Raw genomic sequence first — 19,179 nt, 5'->3', positions numbered from 1 at the left:
CTATGAGTATAAAATTGCTACAAATAGATATCTAGACTTCTTTCAAAATTCCTGATCTACAAGTCCAACTGTCCACTCCAGATCTCTACTGGACATTTAATAGACAATTCTTATTATCAACAATTCCAAATTGATCTCATCTTTTTTATCTCCAAAACTGTGTAAGCTTTGCCTTCTAAATGTCTTTCCAATCTGACCACACATTCCCCTTCCCACTGACTCTCTCCCTATTCCAACCACAATCATATCTCACTAAGAATTGCCACAATCCTCTAGACCATGTACGGCCAGTCTTCCATGTTCATGAGTTCCATACCCACTGATCCAACCAATTGCAAATAGAAAAAAATTTAAATTACTTTTGTTCTTTACATGTACAAACCTTTTTCTTGTCACTTCTTAAACAGAATATAACAACTCTTTACATAGCATTTGCATTGTTTTAAGTAATTTACAGATGACTTAAAGTATATGAGAGGATATGCATAACTTACATGCAAATACTATGTGCCATTTTATGTAAGGGGCTTAAGTTGTACTCAGTATGTTTTATTTGCAGGAGTTCCTAGAACCATTTTCCATGAATACTGAGACTACCTTCTTCCTTTGTTTCACACCAGTAAATTCATTTCTCTGCATCAAAAATGATCTTTCCAAAACTTAGGTATAATTATGGTTTTTCTAAGATTCAATAATTCCAGTTGATCACTCATTGCCCTTGGAAATTGAATAGGTAAAACTAGCAAGTAAATAGATTCTTAACGACAAAGTCTTGTGAAAATTTTTAATGAGGTAATAAACACAGTGTATTCTGGACATGCATTGCCAAACATTTTAGCTTGAACACAAAATCCAGTTTAATGTAGCCATATTTATTATTGCATCTGCTAAGATCCCAACTCCTTCACTAACCTTCCAACCACCTCTGCTGGTTGTTTCTCAAATGACATTACTATATACTCTTGATCAGTACTATCATTGATAGCTGCTGCTTTCTTTGTTTAGAAACTCTTCTTTCTTACAACTCCTATTTTTATTTAGGACTTGAATTAAGCATCAACTCCTCCAGGAAACTTCCCTGGGCTTACAGGATTCGGCTGAATGTCTCTTTCATTTGTTTCCAGAACAAATTGGACTTGCCCTGTTGAAATTCTTATTATGCTGTGTGATTAAGTGCTCATTTACTTGCTGGTTGAACCTGTTAAATAATCTGCAATCTTCTCAAGGATGGGCAGGCACTTTTTCCAGTGTTTTTACTCATGAATAGAATAAACAGTGATTGAGCTATTCACTTAGTAATCAAACCTCTGAAATTAGGTGAGGAAGGATCTGTAGGGCTTTATTACTAAGAAGGTACTGTTGACCTTTGAGTGAGCTGATTCAATTGTTTTGGGGACAGAAGACAGTGTGCAGTAAGCTAAGATGGATAATGGGAATTGAAAATAAAGAACACACATGCATAATAGTATTCTTTCATGAACCGCAACCTCAAAGGGAGAGAAAATTAAAATAGGGCAGTACTTGGAGAGTTAGCAACATCAAGAACAGGGTTTCTTCCTTCTTTCCTTCTTGTTTCTCTCCTTCTTTCTTTCCTCCCTTCCCTTTCTCCTTTTTTTCCTCTCTCCTTCCTCCTCCCCACCTACTTTCTATCAGTCTTTCTCCTCTTTCCTCCTTCTTGTTTAATCATAAGGAAGTTTGGGCTATCCTGTGGTCGAAAAGAAAAAGCAAGTTAGTGGGAACAAAAAGCTTGAAAATTCTCCAGAAAGCACTGTCTCTGAGATTGTTGACTGAGCAAAACTCTCATATTAGTAAAGAAAAATGAATTAAAAACACATGTAGAGCCCCCTTGTAAATTAAGATAAATGTCCCTTCTTGCAAAATTTAAAAAGTGACATTTAGGGCAAGGATAATGCATGATTGGGGTGAGAAAAAAAATGATGGAGTTCAAGTCAAATGGATTCTATCTTTCCAAGCACAGATTTGGAGCAATGAACTTGATATGTGAACTTGAATAAGGTGAAAAGTCTGGACTATAATATCAATCAATGAAAAGTAGAAAATGAAACCTTAGACTCAAAATAAAGACTTCTGAATTTGGAACACCTTGCTGCCTTTAACTGGACTTGAAAATGTTCTTTCCCCTGTAAACTGTTAACCTCAGAAAGATGATAATTTAGTGCTAAATGCTATTGAAACCATAGATATACCCCATTGCATATTGTCATGATACATATCACAAGGGATGCTAAAAATTTAAAGTTGGGCCAAGTATGCCAATAGGTGGCATATTATCAAGTTCCTGGTCTCTTTCAAATATATTTAGTCACCACAATAGTTTGATAGCAGTTTTTGTTTGCAGTAAGTGAAAATAAAGATGTATGCATGTTAACAGCAAATTTCTAAAAAAACTTACTTAAAACTTAAGTGAACTCACAGTTTATAATGGATTATTTTTATTGTAAGACTGATAAAATATTGTTCTTCATCGATATGTGTAACCTGGCACCAACATATTGAGATCAATGTTGCATTATCTAACAAAGAGAAGGAGGCAATAGGAGATTAAAGATAGAAGCACAGTATTGGTGTGAATTACAACGTATTTTCCTACCATTGCATAATCCTTCACTTCACTTCCTTGATGTGATAATTTTTTAGCAACTCTTCTTTCTTTATGTTTAAATTGGTTACATTTATATGTAATACTTTATAGAATATTATTATTACTTTTACCATTTTAACCAACATAAACTAAATGATTCAAGTAATTAGTTGTCTTATTATTGTTTCAATAAAAAATATGGAATTGATTATTTACCATTTATAACTTTGTCTTCTTATCTCAATTTCAAAGCTTCTCCTAACACTCAAATTCAAATTCTGAAAGTGCCGAAGCATTAAAATAATTAACATAAATTCTATGATTTAACCTATCTTTACTCATAATTGCACTTAGCATATCATTCTAGTCAGATATCTTTGCAAATTAGACTGAATATCATTAATAACATTTTATGTGAAAAAGATGCTTTTGCATATCAGCATAATTAGGTCTCAAGCAGTTCTGCTTTATAAATTCTCACTTTCAGGATTTATTTCAGTTAGTTTCCTCTAAAATTTTGTTTTCAGGTTTCTATTAGGAAAGCTAGCATTTCTTTCTGTGGAAGAATAACCTTATTTCATAAGTGTGTCAGATGACATAAGGTAGTTCAGATAACTAAGGCAGGGGATGGGTAAGTCTCAAGTTCCATGAGTTTCATCTCAAGTTTCATTAATCTACTGATTTTTTTTACTTGATTTTTATAATTGGGTTGAAAGCCTTCTGTAAGAAAAACAAATTAATCCTTTAGCCATTTTACATTTCAGATGTACCTAAGCATGTGTTTGCATTTTAAAATATAGACTGGCAGGTTGAAATAATTTTTGTGCTCACACTAAATGGTAATAAAAAAATGGAGAAGATGATGTAACTTAGTATAGCCATTGTGGAATACATAAAAAATTAAAAATAGATCTACAGTTTTACTCAGGAATTCAGGAATCCTATGACTGGGTACGTATTTGAAGGAAATAAAATCAGTACATTAGAGAGACCTCTGCACTCCCATGTTCACAATAGCTAAGAGATGAAGTCATTTTGTGTCTACCAATAGAGGAATGTATAAAAAGTTATGGGACACACATACACATGTGTGCATGCACAGGAATACTATTTAGCCTTAAAAATAAAAGAATGAAATCCTTTCATTTGTAACAATATGGATGAACCTGGAGAACATTGTGTTAAGTGAAATAACCTAGGCACAGAAAGACAAATTCCATATGACCTCAATCCTATGAGGAATCTAAAAAAGCTCATCTCCTAAAAGTAGAGAATGGAATTGTTGGAAGGTGGGTTAGGATAAGGTTGGCCAAAGAATACAAAATTACAGTTGGGACAAATAAGTTCAAAAGATCTGCTATAAATGGTAATTATTGCTATTGATGATATACTGTATTCCTTAAAAATGCTGAGTGGATGAAAAGTATTTTCAGCATAAAAACAACAACTGTATGAGGTAGTATATATATTAATTACTAGATTGAAACATTCTACAATGTCTATATACACACTATGTATACACAGTGTACACACACTTCAAAACACTCTATTGTACAAAAGAAATATACTATTTTATCGGTCAATTTAAAACAAATAATAAAAATTTACTTCTGAAAACACAACAGAGAAGATGCCATTTAAAGTCTCCTACATTGTATTGATTTTGAAATTTAATATGCTCTCAAGACTTGTTAGATTAAATGGGGTGATATTTTTAAGGTAAAATATATCTAATCTAGAATTCTTATATAAAAATGACATTTCCTATTAATTCTCAGAACAACTATTACATAGCACCTTCAATCAAGACATTGATGCTTTGAATTCATCCTTTGAAAAGTAATATGTCAATTCCATTAAAGCAAACTAAATATATCAAGTATCAAAGTAAAATGGGTATTTATTATAAGTATCACAGAAACACTAAAGGAAATGTTTCCTTTTAATGTTAAAAAAATCACATTCCATTACCTTATTTTCTCTTCAATTGATATATTCTACATGTGTCAGATGGAAAAAAAACAAAGAGAGTTTATGTACAGTTCCCAACTCTCAAGGTCTTTATGAAATCATAGGAAATACTAATAACAGCACCCAATTAGTTACAGTGGAAGATAGCAGGCCTTCAGGTCTCACTGGAGGGAGAGGTCACTCCTGGGAGTCTCTGGTAGGCCTCATTAGAGAGCACTATATTGGAGCAGACACAGGGGATTAGACAAAAATCTCAGCTAGTCAAGAGGGAAACAAGAAGGAATTTTCTGGACATATATAAATGCTGGAGTTAAGGCTCAGAAGAGAAGGCCAGCCTGCTCTACGCTACTAAGTTATCCAGTTTGAAAGAACTAGTTCATCTGTTGTCAAGGCAGGGTGAGTCCTGAGGAGCAGCTTCTCTATGGAGGAACAATGAAAGCTGACCTACAAGCCCTCATTAAGCAGTGAGATGGGTGATGGACAGAGAGAGACTGACCACAATCAAAGCATGTCTTATTCAATAATGTGAAGAGCTAGAATAGTTTTCAGGTACACAGAAGAAAGCCAATAGACAAGAAGAGATGAAAAGGTGTGTCTGTTAACTCCCCAAAGAGCCTCCAGCCTCGGTTTCTTCTCTCTCTTCCAGATTTGGAGAATGATCTTTTAAAGAACAAACTCTAACATTGTATTTGTTGTAAGGATCAAAGACCATGCAGCTAAGTATCTAACACAGTAGAAACAAATGAATGTAGCTGTTACTGTTTTATCAATTTCCAAGTTTCAAAGGATCTTCCTCCTCAGAGGAACAGATAGGAATAAAGACTTCAAGACAGAGCCCTCTCTCCTTCTCTAGCCCGATGGTTCTCACCTTATAGTTATGCCAAATTAACAACATTTCTTCAGATGTGTCCAGCTACCACATGTTGCAGGGCTTTTGCATAAATTCTTCTGTTTTTTGATGCCCTCTTCCTCAGTAGATTCTACACATTCTTCAAGACAAAATTCAAGAAAGGTTCACCATTTTTGTAAAACATTCTCTGACTCCATTCTATTTTTTTTTCCTTTAATGTCCTGCACAGAATTCACTATAGGTTTTGCAGCAAATAATATTTTATTGTAATTTCTTAAATCTTAGGTTATGTTTGCTTTGCAGAAAAATCACTAAATAACACAGAGTTTTAATAAATCTCACCTTCAGTTTTCCCTATTATTAATATCTTGCATTAGTATGATTTCTTTGTCACAATTAATGAACCAGCATTGACACTGGTTAATATGCATATTAACTGAGTTAATGTTAATTACAGAATTTAATATTAGTTAATATTAACTGATGTCCACACTTGATTCAAATTTCCCTTGTTTTTGCATAAAGTCTTTTTTTCTGTTCCAAGATCTCATCTTTTTTTTTTCTTCCCCTGTACTAGGGATTGAACCCAGGGCCTTGTACATGCTAGGCAAGCACTCTACCACTAAGCTACATCCCCAGCCCCAGGATCCCATCTCTAACTACACATCACATTTAGTTGTCATGTCTCCTTTGGCTCCTCTATACTGTGAGAATTTCTCAGATTTCCCTTATTTTGATGACCATGTCAATTTTGCATTATACTGGTCATAGATTTTGTAAAATTTTCATGAATTTATATTTGTTTAACTTTTTTCTCATGATTAGGCTGAGTTTATGTTTTTTGGTTTGCTTTGGTTTTGTTACCACAGAGGTAAGTGGCAATTTCATTGTGCCAGAGAACCATTGATCTATTTACCATCTCTCTGGTTTTTCCTTTTCCAGAATGCTTTGTGAATGCAGTCCTATGCAGTCTTTTTTAGACTGCCTTCTTTTGGTCAATAATATGCATTTATGCTTATTGCTGTTGATGTGCACTCTGGAAAGAAGTTGCTGAGTATAGCTCAAACATTAGGAGCAAGAAATTATACTCTACTTCATCCACAGAGTAGTATCTACATAAATTTTATATAATTGTTTAGCAGAGGAGCTTTGTCTATTCTCCCTGTTTATTTATGTATCTAACATTTATTTATAGCAGCATTAACTTGTGGATTTTTTTTAATACTTTGGGTTATGGTGCAGTACTACTTTTTTTTTTTTTTTTGCTAAAATAGTTTCATCTTTGACCATGGAAATTCAGTTTGCTTCTGTGTCTCTTTGAAATTCCTCCACACTTGTGGGAGTTTTCTTTGTCTTTAAGTTTTACTTTTGTGGTTTGTTTTTATCCATTCCTTACTTTCTGTCAATGCAAGATGTCCCAGGCTCAGGTACATTTTCTGCCTTAGTCCTAGATTTCATCATTTCTCCCAGAAGTTATAGGACCTTTTATTGGAAAATATAAACTGAGGCCTAAGTGTGCTCATTTCTGTTGGCATATTTCTTCTCAGTCCTCCGTGTTGGCAAATCAAGGAAATATATGTGCTTGTACGAATCCATGTGTATATCCATCTATAAAAATTTCCATAACATAAGCATCTGTATCTATGTCAAGGTGAACAAGTGGTAATACTGATGTGTCCAAATCTAGTCCATTATCATATAGTATTCTTTTCTTATTTCAGTATAACCTCCCATATAGGGAGGTTAGTTAACATCATTTGCCATTAATTTACATTTTTGTTCCATGGTAGCATAAATAAAATGGTGGTTATCAAAATGATTAGCCCATACCTCAACTCGAGCACAGTGTTTATGAATAGTTGTTTTTGCCTTTAGACTTTAAAGACTTATGTCTATTGTTACTTAAGTCAAAGTTTTTTCCACTTCCACAAGGTTGTTTCACATATTTTAATATAATTAGACTTTCATTGTATTCCCAATTCTCTCTGCAGATTCCTCAATTCCCTAAGTCATATTTTATCATCTCCATTAAGGTTGTCTTTTGTAATGTAATAATGCTGTGTGTCCTTGACAAACACACAGTGTCATATTTCCACCTCTGAATTTATATGGAATAGACTAATCACCCTAAAACTATTTCATGTGTTTTACCTATTCACTCAAAAAATCCCTGGGGATACTATGTTTAACCATCTCTATAAATTTATTTTTCTCTAGAATGTGATATAAATAGAATTTTACAGTCCTTTGGCTATAAATATAATTAAATTTCAAATTAAGTTTTGGAGGGGACAAATATTCAAACCATAGTTCAGACCCATATAATCCCTTAGTCTTTGCTCGTCAAAGAAAATGTTTATTTCTTTTTTATTTTAAAGTATAATTTTATTGAATGTTTTATTTGGTGAAGTTTTTTTTTTCTTTAAACACTCTAAATATTTCACTGCATTCTTTTTTTTTTTTTTTGCCTGTGTGATTTCTGATGAAAAGTAGCCCACTGTAATTTATATGCTTAGGATTCTTTTTTTTTCTTTCTTTTTCTTTTTCTTTCTCTCTACTTACATTCAGTTTTTGTTCTTTTTCTTTGATTTTCTGCAAACTCTAAGTTTGATTTCTTTGTCTTATCTTTCCAGTTATTAGGTGAACTTCCTGGATCTGCAGTTTGACATTTGTCCTAAATTTTACAAAGTTTTCAGCTGTTACTATTTAAATGTTTTTCTGCTATGTACTCTTTCCTCTCCTTCTGATTTCCCAATTTGTTATGACACAACATTTGATATTGTCCCAAAGTTCTTGAACGCTTTGTTTTATTCCTCTCCTTTCCCTCTCTGTCATTGTGCTGTCTCTTTGAATTTCACTCTGGAAAGTCTCTAATGACTTATTGTCAAGCACACTGATTCTTTCCTCTGCCTTGTACAGTCTACTAATGAGTCCAGGAAGGCATTTAAAAAACAAAAATCTGTTACGGAGCTTTTTATTTCTAGAATTTTTGTTTGATTCCTTCTTGGAATATCTTTCTAAAAATCTCTATGCTTACATTATCCATCTATTTTTAAAGCATTCAACCATTTCCAATAGACTTGAACAAATTAAAAATAATAATTTTAAATTCCTTGTCTGATAATTCCAACTTCTGTATACTATCCAAGTTTGGTTTTAATGATTATTTTTTTCTCCTCTCATGCCTTTTTACATGCTTCATAATTCCTTTTTACATGCTTCATAATTTTTCACTGAAGGCTGGACATTTTCTTTTAAGTAAAAGAAACTGAAGTGTTTAATGCTTAGGAGGGGTCTTTCTTGAATTTTCACTATGAAATTCTGGTGAGAATCCTGGAAGCCTAGTTCATGAAAGCACGAGGCTAAGATTATGAGCTTCTAGAGTTCTTCATCCCAGACAAGTTCACAATAAGCCTCAACCCCTTTGTTAAATAGCTATTTTATTGATTCTATCTATTTATGGACACAATAGCTTCTGCTCCAAGTAAATACATCTTGGGTATATGTTTGGATGAACCTCTCTGCAGATTTGGGGGTTGGGGTTTGCCCTCTAATTTTATTTATCTGTTCTAATAGAAGCAGTTGATTTTCATTTGATAAGCTTTCGCTTATTGTAAGGATGGGAGTGACAACTTCTAAGTTCTTTGTGTGTCTTAGGTGAAGCCAGAAATCATAGTTTTCATTTTTAAAGTATAGTATCTTTTATTGCATTATTAATCTCTTAAAGGTAGAGGAAGAGAGAGTATCATATTCACTTGTATGTGTATAGTATATAGTCAAATACCTAAAACCAAGCAGAAAATGAAAAGTCTTCTGATAGATAACAGAATGAATAGAGATGATGAATAGATGGATGAATAAAGGAGACATTAAATAAATTAATAAAGTCTGATATAAATTATGCTGTAGGAAGTAAGAGAAATAAAAAAGAAAGTGATTTTTTTGAATTACACAAGATAAGCATAGGAAACAAATTAAGAATGGTGAGAAAACATTTTTTACGAGAATTAATAAAAAAGGACTTCATTCTTTATCACTAGTCCCAAATCCTTCCATGCCTATTGTAATTCACCTGTTCTTGAGGACTTCACTAACAATTCTGAATGGTTTTTTATTACACTCATATTCTATACAGATGCTCCTCAACCTATCATAAGTTGAAAATATTGGAAGTTGAAATGGATTTAATACATCTAACCTACTATACACCAAACCTTAACCTAACCGACCTTAAATGTGTTAGAAAATTCACATCAACCTGTAGTTGAGCATTATGAGAAAGCATTACACCACATATATTGCTAGCCCAGGAAAAGACCAAAACTCAAAATTTGAAGTATGATTTCTACTAAATACACATAACTTTCACAATATTGTAGAATTGACAAATCATAAGACAGCAACTGCCTATATTCATTTTGTCTAAAATTCAGTATAATATAGCAACTCAAATTGGTTGAAAATAAAGCAAAATACTATTTTTTATTTATTTGTTATTTAAAATATCAGACAAGAACAACTTAGAGGAGGAAAAGTTTATTTTGGCTCACAGTTTCAGAGGTTCAGTATATGATGGGCGGATTCCATTCTGGGCCCCAGGTGAGGCAGAACATCATAGCAAAAGGGCATAGTGAGGAGTGCTGCTCCTATCTTGGCAGCCAGGAAGAAAAGAAAAAGGGGAAAAGGCTATAGGTAAGATGAACCATCCCAAGACATGCCCCCAAAGACCTACCTCCTTCAGCCTTGTCCCACCTGCCTACAAATGCTACTTAGTCCATTTAAACTAGAATGAACTGATTAGATTATGGCTCTCATAGTTAATCATTTCACTTCCTACATTAGCACAGAAGTATTTAGGGGACATCTCATATCTAAACCATAACAATATTTTTGGCATAGTTTCTGATGCTAACGTCAGAGATTTAAATTCTGCTGTAGAAAAAATAGAGAAATTTGGGTGGTGTATGATGATTCTTTTAATAGCTCACATATATTTATTTCTTCATCAGAAATCTGAGTCTTAGTGTTACTTCTTTGCCATGGTCATAGTTGTGGTATTCAAAATTAAGATCAACTTGTGAATAAAATATCGTACTTGGTTTAAACAGAAAACAATGTTTTTAAATGTCATATTTAGTAAACTCACCAACCATTATATCCAAAATATTTAACAAAGTTGTTCTCTATCAGTTAGGTCTATGGAATATAATATATATTAAAATCTAGTTATTTTTATAAGTCACTTATTCCCACATTTCTTTGTTCTATAAAATAGACATACACCAACATATAGACACAGATATTAAAAAACATCGATGTTTATGTGCTTATGCAAACTGAAAATTTTTTAAAATATTTATTTTTTTTTTTATTGTTGGTCGAGTCGCGTCACACTGGTTATATTGTTTTAGTTTTTTTAAGGTGGACACAATATCTTTATTTTACATTTATGTGGTGCTGAGAATCGAATCCAGTGCCTCACGCATGCTGGGCGAGCACACTACCACTTGAGCCACATCCCCAGACCCCCAAAACTGACATTTTTAAAAGGACACAATGTCAGAAAATTTATTTAAATAGTTGCAGACATCAATCATGATGTCCCACAATCTTTAGCTAGTTGAAGCATTTATTTTTGTAAAATACAGAGAAAAGTACATTTCATTTGGTTTTATTCCCAACTGCTATAATAACTGATTCAATGAAGCTATAGCTTCAGAATTGCCCTTATACTTCATCATAGTTTAAATATCATTAAGGAATACTTAAGGAATAATGATTTTTTTAAAAAAAGACTATTAGCAGATATTATCAGAAGACTACATTGGTTACTTTTTAGAAATGACATCTGATATTTTAACCAAATATATTCAGGGCATTTTGTTGAATGGAACTTGTTATTGTGCAATACTCTGTTCTCTATTCCTTTGTTTGGAAAAGTATCCACTTATATTAATTACCTAGTGCATTCCTCAGTGTTAATTGAAATCATGTGTACATTTGTACAAGCAATTTTTTAAAACATATAAATAGAACACATAAATTCAGTTGTTGTCTATTTGGAATAATTACTAAAATTGCTGTGTGTACACAAAACTCCATACTATAGCACTTGATCAACATGAGGATTGATTTTTAAGAAACTAAATTTAAAATCTGCTCTTACATTTCATGCTATACATTTTTTATTTATTTTTGAAGTACTGGGACCTGGCCAATGACAAAAGTGTCTGAGGGAGGAAAAATAAATACATTTTCCTTTGCTGCAAGGAGAACAAGTAAAGGTCAATTTCTCTGCCACAACTTCCCAGCTTGTGTTTTGAGTGCCTACCATGTCATGAAATGAGAGCTGGAAAGATTTTGTGCTGTATTTGCAGATGCCAACTGTAAGGTCTAAAGAGATGAGGTGACTTACTCATAATATGTGGTATAGAAAACACTAGGATTAGAAGTCAAGTCCCAGAAGTTGCAGTGAAGCATGTTTTCCTGTGATACGTACAAGTACTTATTCTGCAGCCTGTGCTCTCTCTGATTTGAAGCAATCCATGGTGGAGAAACTCCTCTATTAAAAAGTTAACAGGACACCCCACCTTCTTCCAACTCATTAAGCCAGATTGACTGATGGAAATAGTACAGAGTGCATGCTAAATTTTAGATGAGATGTTGTTTTCCACTATAATTTACTATTGTCTTGTCTTTTGTGATTGTCATAGTTTCATTACACTGTACTTGGGCAAACTCAGCATAATTTTCCTCTCACCTGAATACTTTCCTATGCACTTACACCCATATAAATATAACAAAATCTTATTATAATGCAGTTCATTTTATGCAATGATGGAACTACGAATCATACTGAGGAATATCTACATCTGGGAAATGATAATGCTTATATAGATTATTTAAAATAAATCTAAAATACTTCTCTACATTAATATTACATGGATAGTTTCTTTCTCTAATTTCAGCATTGTTCTTTTTAAAAAATATTTATTTTTTCAGTTTTAGGTGGACACAATATCTTTATTTTACTTTTATGTGGTGCTGAGAATATAACCCAGTGCCTCATGCATGCTAGGCGAGCACTGTACTACTGAGCTTTAACGCCAGCCTTTTATCTGAGAAATTTCCTAAGGAGTCATGGTTGTTGATATTAGACAACTAGGCTCATCTACTCTGTGTGTGACCAGGAGTTTTGACTTATGATCATCTGTCACTCTCAGTGCCTTTTTTTTTAACATGTCAATTTTCTTTGGTCCTGGGAAAATCTCATTCTTTCCTAAGAATTTATCTCCACTATGTCTGCTATCCTGTGCTCTCTGGGCCTGTCATTCCTCAACATAGTCAGGTTCCGGATGTCCTTATAGCATCCTTCCTGCCTCTGTCCTAGCCAGTGGTGTTTCCTCATTAGCATTTGCCATTCATATTTTGGTTTAGTAAAACCCCAGTGTGTAGAATATGTTGCCTTTGGAAATATTTTGCTATTACTATGATACCTTTCTTTGGGATTTTGTTAGTGTTCTTTCCTCCTACAAAAAAATTTAGCAGGCTCATCATCAGCACACAAAAGACTTTTTAGTTTTGATCAACTGAGCAATTTTAAATAGAGTTGAGTTGAAAGTGTTTAGTATAACTGGGAAGCCTAGACCAACACCAGCTACTAGTTTCCCTCTTTCCTTCTGAACTAGATTAGATCAACTGATAATAGCTCACATCTTTGGAGCACTTTGACATGGCAGTCATTGCTTTATGTGCATTATACATATTATCTCAACAAACCTTTGACATCAGTATTTTATTAATGTCATCTTACGTGTCAAGGCCCAGAAATTGGAAGTATATACAGCTAACAAATGAGAGAGCTAGGATTTGAACTTAGGCCGTGTACTGGCACAGTGTCTGATTTCTGCTCTTTTATCTGAAAAAAGTATTTACTTGTATTAGTTACCTAGTACATTTCTTGGTGTTGACTTAAATTATGATTCTGTTGTATTTCTCCCAAACAGAATCTGTTTTATGTCATCTGTTTTTTATCACTTTATTATTATTCACTAATCACTTTGTTATCCTGATTCTTGATTGCTAACAACTGAATGGCACTTGATTTTTCTACATGGAAATTATCTGCTCTTAGCCTAGATACTTATTTCAATATTCCTACTATTGAGAAAATAGATTTATTTCATAAATTCTTAAATATGGTAGCAGTCCATTTTCATTTGGTTTTGTTACAGAATAAAATGTTCTTCATATCTGAGTTTTCCACATGACTAATCATACCTTTTCAAATGCCAATTCTAAAAAAAGAAAAAAAAATGATAATATTTTGAAGGATTTCTGAGATGACTTTCTTAAAAAAATCAGTCCAACAGAATCTTTCCTTTATGACTCAGAATCATCCTGATGAATGCCTGTTATTTTACTATTAAGCAATTCACGTTTGTCTACTTTTTAGTATTTTTATTTCCTTAATATCATATCAACCACTGTCATTTTTTTCTCTTTAGATTTTCTTATAAAATAATTCTCCCTATACACTAATTACATTTATGTTGTGGGTTGGAAATAAAACAATCATATTTTTAGGTCCATTCACTTAAAATAAAAGCAAATAGTATATGTCAGGAACAACAATTTAGGATTTAGTGAGAACTATTTTTGATTATTATTTTCTTGACTTGGAAGTATTTTTTTATCACTTCAGAATTATGAGTCATGTTTGGGAGGGGCTGAAGCTACTAAAAGTTGAGTCTCTAGACAAGAAAAACAGTACTTATTTTTTAAATTATTAATAAATATAGAGCACTTTACACTGAAGTACTCAAACCTATTTTATAATATGCTCTTCATTAACATTTTGAAGTAGTTGTGGTCAAAGAAAGTTATGCTATATAGAATTCTCTTTACTTTTAAAGTTTGTTGATAATTCTGTTGCTTCAGGGTTTGAGGTGAAATAATGCTATGAATGCATAGAGCTTCCCAAAGTTGCACAAGGCTATTTACATAGTAACCATTCTTTTAAGATGAATTTTTATTTCCCATTATGCTTATGTGTTGGATATCCAAACAAAAAATAAACTGGAGTTTCTTGGTAGGTTTGTTGTTGAACTTTAGCTGTGTGGGCAAAGCAAATAACACATGTTGAAGAAGATTAATTAGTGATTATTTTGCTGGGAAGAATAATGTTGCTGAGCCATCTGGTATACCTTTGTTGGGAGGGCCATCTCAATGGATTACTCATTAAAATCTTTCAATACTTTGTTCCAAGACTGTCAGGCATCTCTCAGGTTCTTATTAAATTAAGATGATGCTGAAATTTAGGAGTAGTTAGATCACAGGATATTGTGTCTCATGTTTATCACTGACAATAAACAAGTCAATCATGAGAATATGACTCGAAGCCACTCTCAGATCTTAGTGTCATTTATGCCATTAACATCATCATTATCTTTTCCTATCACAAAATAGCTACAGTGCTACAATGGCCCCACTTCAAAAGCCTATGAAAGTATTCTGAAAAGACAATATGAACATCTATATTATCTCAGAAGAGTTCTGCAAGCTGTTCATAATCACAACACAAAATAATTAGATTGGCATTTTTCCATATAGCACTGTTTTTTGTATTCTTGGTGGGCCATTTATACATAAATATACTTATTCTTTCATTCAGTAATATTGATTCAATAGCTATTTTTTTTCTGTTGACAAACTGCTAAGTGTATAGTCTTAAACAACAGAAAATTTTCCCCAACTTCCTGATTTTCCACCAAGTCATTTATTCTGCCCTGGAGGCCAGGTCATCTGAAGTTTGTACTATGGAGCCCCATGCTCCCTGTAATCTCAATCTCTCTAGGTTTCTATTTTCCCTAAGACCCTGGAATAATTTTATAATCCTTGTTAAAGATGAGTCTTCTTAAATACTATGTCAAGTGGTTTGACTTTCCCTCCACATACAAGGTATGTATGACTCATGTAGAAACTAAAGTTTAATCTTAGATATAGATCCTCACCAATATAACTCTACTGAATACAAGGCATGATGCCAAATTATCAAAACCAATCACCTTAATCATAAAATTATAGATCATGTGTATTTATTAGAAGGAAAATAAAATGATGATATATAATCAAATAAAATTGAATATTTACCTCAAAAAGGAGGTATAAATTACTAGCTAACTCACTCTTTATCTTTTCAATCACCAAGGATTTATTAAGGCCTACTAATAGGCCTTAATGGCGCTGCTACACGAAGAAGAACTGCAAACATAAACCTTGCCCCTACGAATGTCTGAACTGTAGCAGAGTTAGTATCTAAGGAGATGCAGGGTACTAAGAACGTTCTGATGCTCATTAGCTTGTCATTTTCTTTTCTGCAACCTCCCTGTATTTACTTTCATTATATTTTTCTGATTCTCATTAACACTTTAACACCTAACTGGTTCTGTTGTTTCTGTGGGTATCTTTATTTTAAGTCCCATTCTTCCCTATATTTAGACTTCAGAAACTCTTGACTCTTTCTAGGGAATTGAGTTTCCCTTTATTTTATCTGTACTCTGCAACCTTCCTTAAGTGTCATAACTTAATTTCTTTTTGGAAAGTATGCTAAGACTATTTTTCCAAGGCCACAGACTCTGGGACTAAATTCACAAATATGACTTTAAGAAGACAAGTGAGCCACCTCAATTTGAAATCCTACAACAGATGTTATATGTTGCCTTGCCCAGTTTTCCTTGACAGGGTGGTCTAGGAATTCATAACTTGACCAAAGCTGTAAGGACCTGTCTGTTGTTATGGCCCAGCTGCCCTCATAGAGACTCTTACCATTCTAATTGTATGGATATTTTAAAATGAGGTGAATGTGGAAATAAATAGTATTTGGAACTGTCAACTTCTCTTAGTCATCTTAGAAAAGGGCAATTTCTGAAAGTATATAACCTTAAATTACTTTGGAATTTAAAAAATCATAAAAATTAGTGAGTGTATAAATAATGAAACACAATAGCTACCATACATTTAATTACTATGGCATACAAGGCATTATTCAACTTTATTACATATGTTCTTATGTATTTCTCATGCCAATATGGCAAGATGTGCTTATTACCTTGATTAATAGGTGGGTAAGGCACAGGAAATTTAAATAACAAGAGACATTGGGATCTCCAAATGTTTTGTTCTTCCTACAACATCACACTAGCTCCAGAGTTTTAATAAGTATGTAGGTATGCTGGAGAAAGCAGCACATGCTTTGAAAAGACTTTGACTTTAGATTGAAAGGATATAGCAATTATAGATATTGATATGTATCTGTTTGTAGAAAAGAACATTCTATGCAATAAGGTATTTAATTGGGGGTATAGAGAAGAAGAGGGAGTCATTTAATAACAATCTTCCAAGGATATAGCAAAGAGAAAGATTACATAGTTATTCTTTATTATCATCAGAAACAAGGAATTAAAAGGATGGAGGTAGAAGAAGCTGTCAATTAAAATGTTTGCAATGTGTTATACACCCATTACAAGGAGCATCACAATACCTAATGACAGATAAAAATTTAAGTTAATTAATTATTAACCAATATAAATGTAACAGGGAAGGAGAAAGGGAATGTCTGTGGGTTCAGTTACCATTTTAAAGAAAATCATTTTAGCTACTTGTATAAAAAACAAAAACAAATCTATAAATAAATTGTATATAAACATATGTAAATAAATAAGTCTAATTTTGGTATTTTCTAGAAAACTATTTGTTCTAGAAAACTATTTTTTCACAATTCCATATTTTCTAGATTTCAAGCTAACAAATACCATGTTGTCCCTGCTTAAATGCAACAATAACTCTATTGACCAAATGTTATTAACTCTTTTGTTGGAAAAAATGGTTCATCTATATAGAGTCCATCTGTATTATAGCATTATGTTCTGAAATTGTCAAATAACTGTCTTCCTAGTCCATATCTAAGATAGAATAGTAGAAGCTATACTGGACAATCCAAGAACTCTATTGCCTTAATAGTGCAGCATAAATGGTTTTAGATGCCTTAACATTACCTTTTAGCATCAAGTAATAGTGATCCCTGTCATTAGAGAAACTGCTGATAGCGTTAGATATCTAAGAAATAGGCAGGGGAGTGATGCAAGTGGAAACATTTAAAAGTATAAATTACTATATAAATGCCTAATAGAATTATTTGTGGAAGAATATTAACACACATCCCTTCTATGAAGAAGCTAGATTCCAAAGACTCAGAAGAAATCTCTTGTGTCGTTGTTCCATAACTTTATTTTTCCCTGAATGGGTAGTCATGGGATGAGGCTGGTCACTGTATAATCACTCACTAGTAGAAATCAAAACCAAGTTAGTACTCTGTGTGAAAGAACTGAAAAATAAGTTCAAACAAAGTCAGCTTCCAGATGCCAAGAATTTGAATGCACAAATGTGCTCAAGGAGAAGCAAACAAAATGTTACACACTTCTGAATGAATGATAAAAAAAAAAACCACGTTTTTCAAAGTTTTATGTGTTCTTGTTTTGTGTTGCTTTCCTAAAACAGTGGAGGCGCTCCATTTGGGAACATTAATGGCTGCCCATGGATACTTCTTTCCAATCTCAGATCACGTACTCACACTCAAGGATGATGGCACCTTTTACCGGTTTCAAGTAAGTTGAAATGAAAATGTTCTTTTACATTAAACTAGAACCTGGCATTTTGTTGGTTATTCTATTTTTCTTAAACAGAACTTTTGAGAACTAGGCCTTATTTTTCCTTGACTTAGGCTTTTCAGAAACTAAAGTTAAGACATAAAAAACAGAGAAGATGGGAAAATGCTTAGTCCAGATAATTTGTGAAAGCGAAATTGTGTAATGATTGAAGTCATATTTTAATGTAAACTTAAGGAAAATTCACAAAATTACTTAATGGAATCCTGGAAGATGGGAGTCTTTTGTTCCTGCAATGCATCTAACTAGTAGGAAGTAAGTTGAGAAATGAAACTAAATTTATCATACCCTGGCCACTGCCTGTGATCCAGAACTACCTTTCAGTCCAAGTAAGCTCTTAAGGGAATGCTTTAAGCTCCCAGATAGAGTTTTACTATTTGTACAAGCACTGGACTTGTTCATGTCTGAGATTTTTTACAAGTCTGTGAAGACTAACTTGCATAAACTCCACCCAAGACAGGAGAATACCTTAGATAGTATGCAAACTGGTGAGTCACTCTGGCTCATTTCCAAATGACATAGACGCAGTTATTCTTTTGAGAAATGGTTGTAGACTCATTTCCATGATTGTGCATGCAGCCAACACTTGGTTCACAATGATGTAACAAAAGTGTACTCTGTATTTCATTAGAAATAATGGTTAATTCATAACTGATGGGTAGATTCCAGCCTATAAAATTAAAGTGCATATAATGCCAGAGTTCACTCTCTAGCTTATTGGCTGAGGTTATTTTTCTGAACAATCTCCTGATTGTTCAACTTTTAGAGATTGCAACATTTTCCCCACTTGTTTTGAATATTATTAGATGCTTTTGTCTGAAAAATTGAAGAATAGCAATTTGATTGGCTAAACCTTGTTTGGAAAAACAGAGAAAAAAGAACAAATATGCTTAAAAATTATTTTCAAGTATCTGGGCTGGAGTTGTAGCTCAGTGGTATAGTGTTTGCCTACCGTGTGAGATATTGGGTTTGATCCTCAGCACCACATAAAATAAATAAATAAAATAAAGGTATCATGTCCATCTACAACT

At 33.0% G+C, this 19,179-nt stretch overlaps 1 protein-coding gene across 6 annotated transcripts in view; it reads left to right on the top strand.

Moving 5' to 3' along the window:
• Positions 1-19,179, top strand: part of Rgs7 (regulator of G protein signaling 7) — a 461,036-nt gene that overhangs the window by 348,737 nt on the left and 93,120 nt on the right. For 4 of the 6 annotated variants that reach the window (XM_077802474.1, XM_077802476.1, XM_026390744.2 and 1 more), the window contains one exon: positions 17,982-18,088. The exons of the other annotated variants lie outside the window; for them this stretch is intronic. In XM_077802474.1, coding sequence (XP_077658600.1) covers positions 17,982-18,088 — 107 coding nt within the window. The remainder of the gene's footprint in view (positions 1-17,981; positions 18,089-19,179) is intronic. 6 annotated transcript variants of the gene reach the window in all.

The sequence above is a fragment of the Urocitellus parryii genome, chromosome 9, assembly GCF_045843805.1.
Source record: "Urocitellus parryii isolate mUroPar1 chromosome 9, mUroPar1.hap1, whole genome shotgun sequence".
NCBI lineage: Eukaryota > Metazoa > Chordata > Mammalia > Rodentia > Sciuridae > Urocitellus > Urocitellus parryii.
This window is presented reverse-complemented; position numbering and strand designations above follow the sequence as displayed.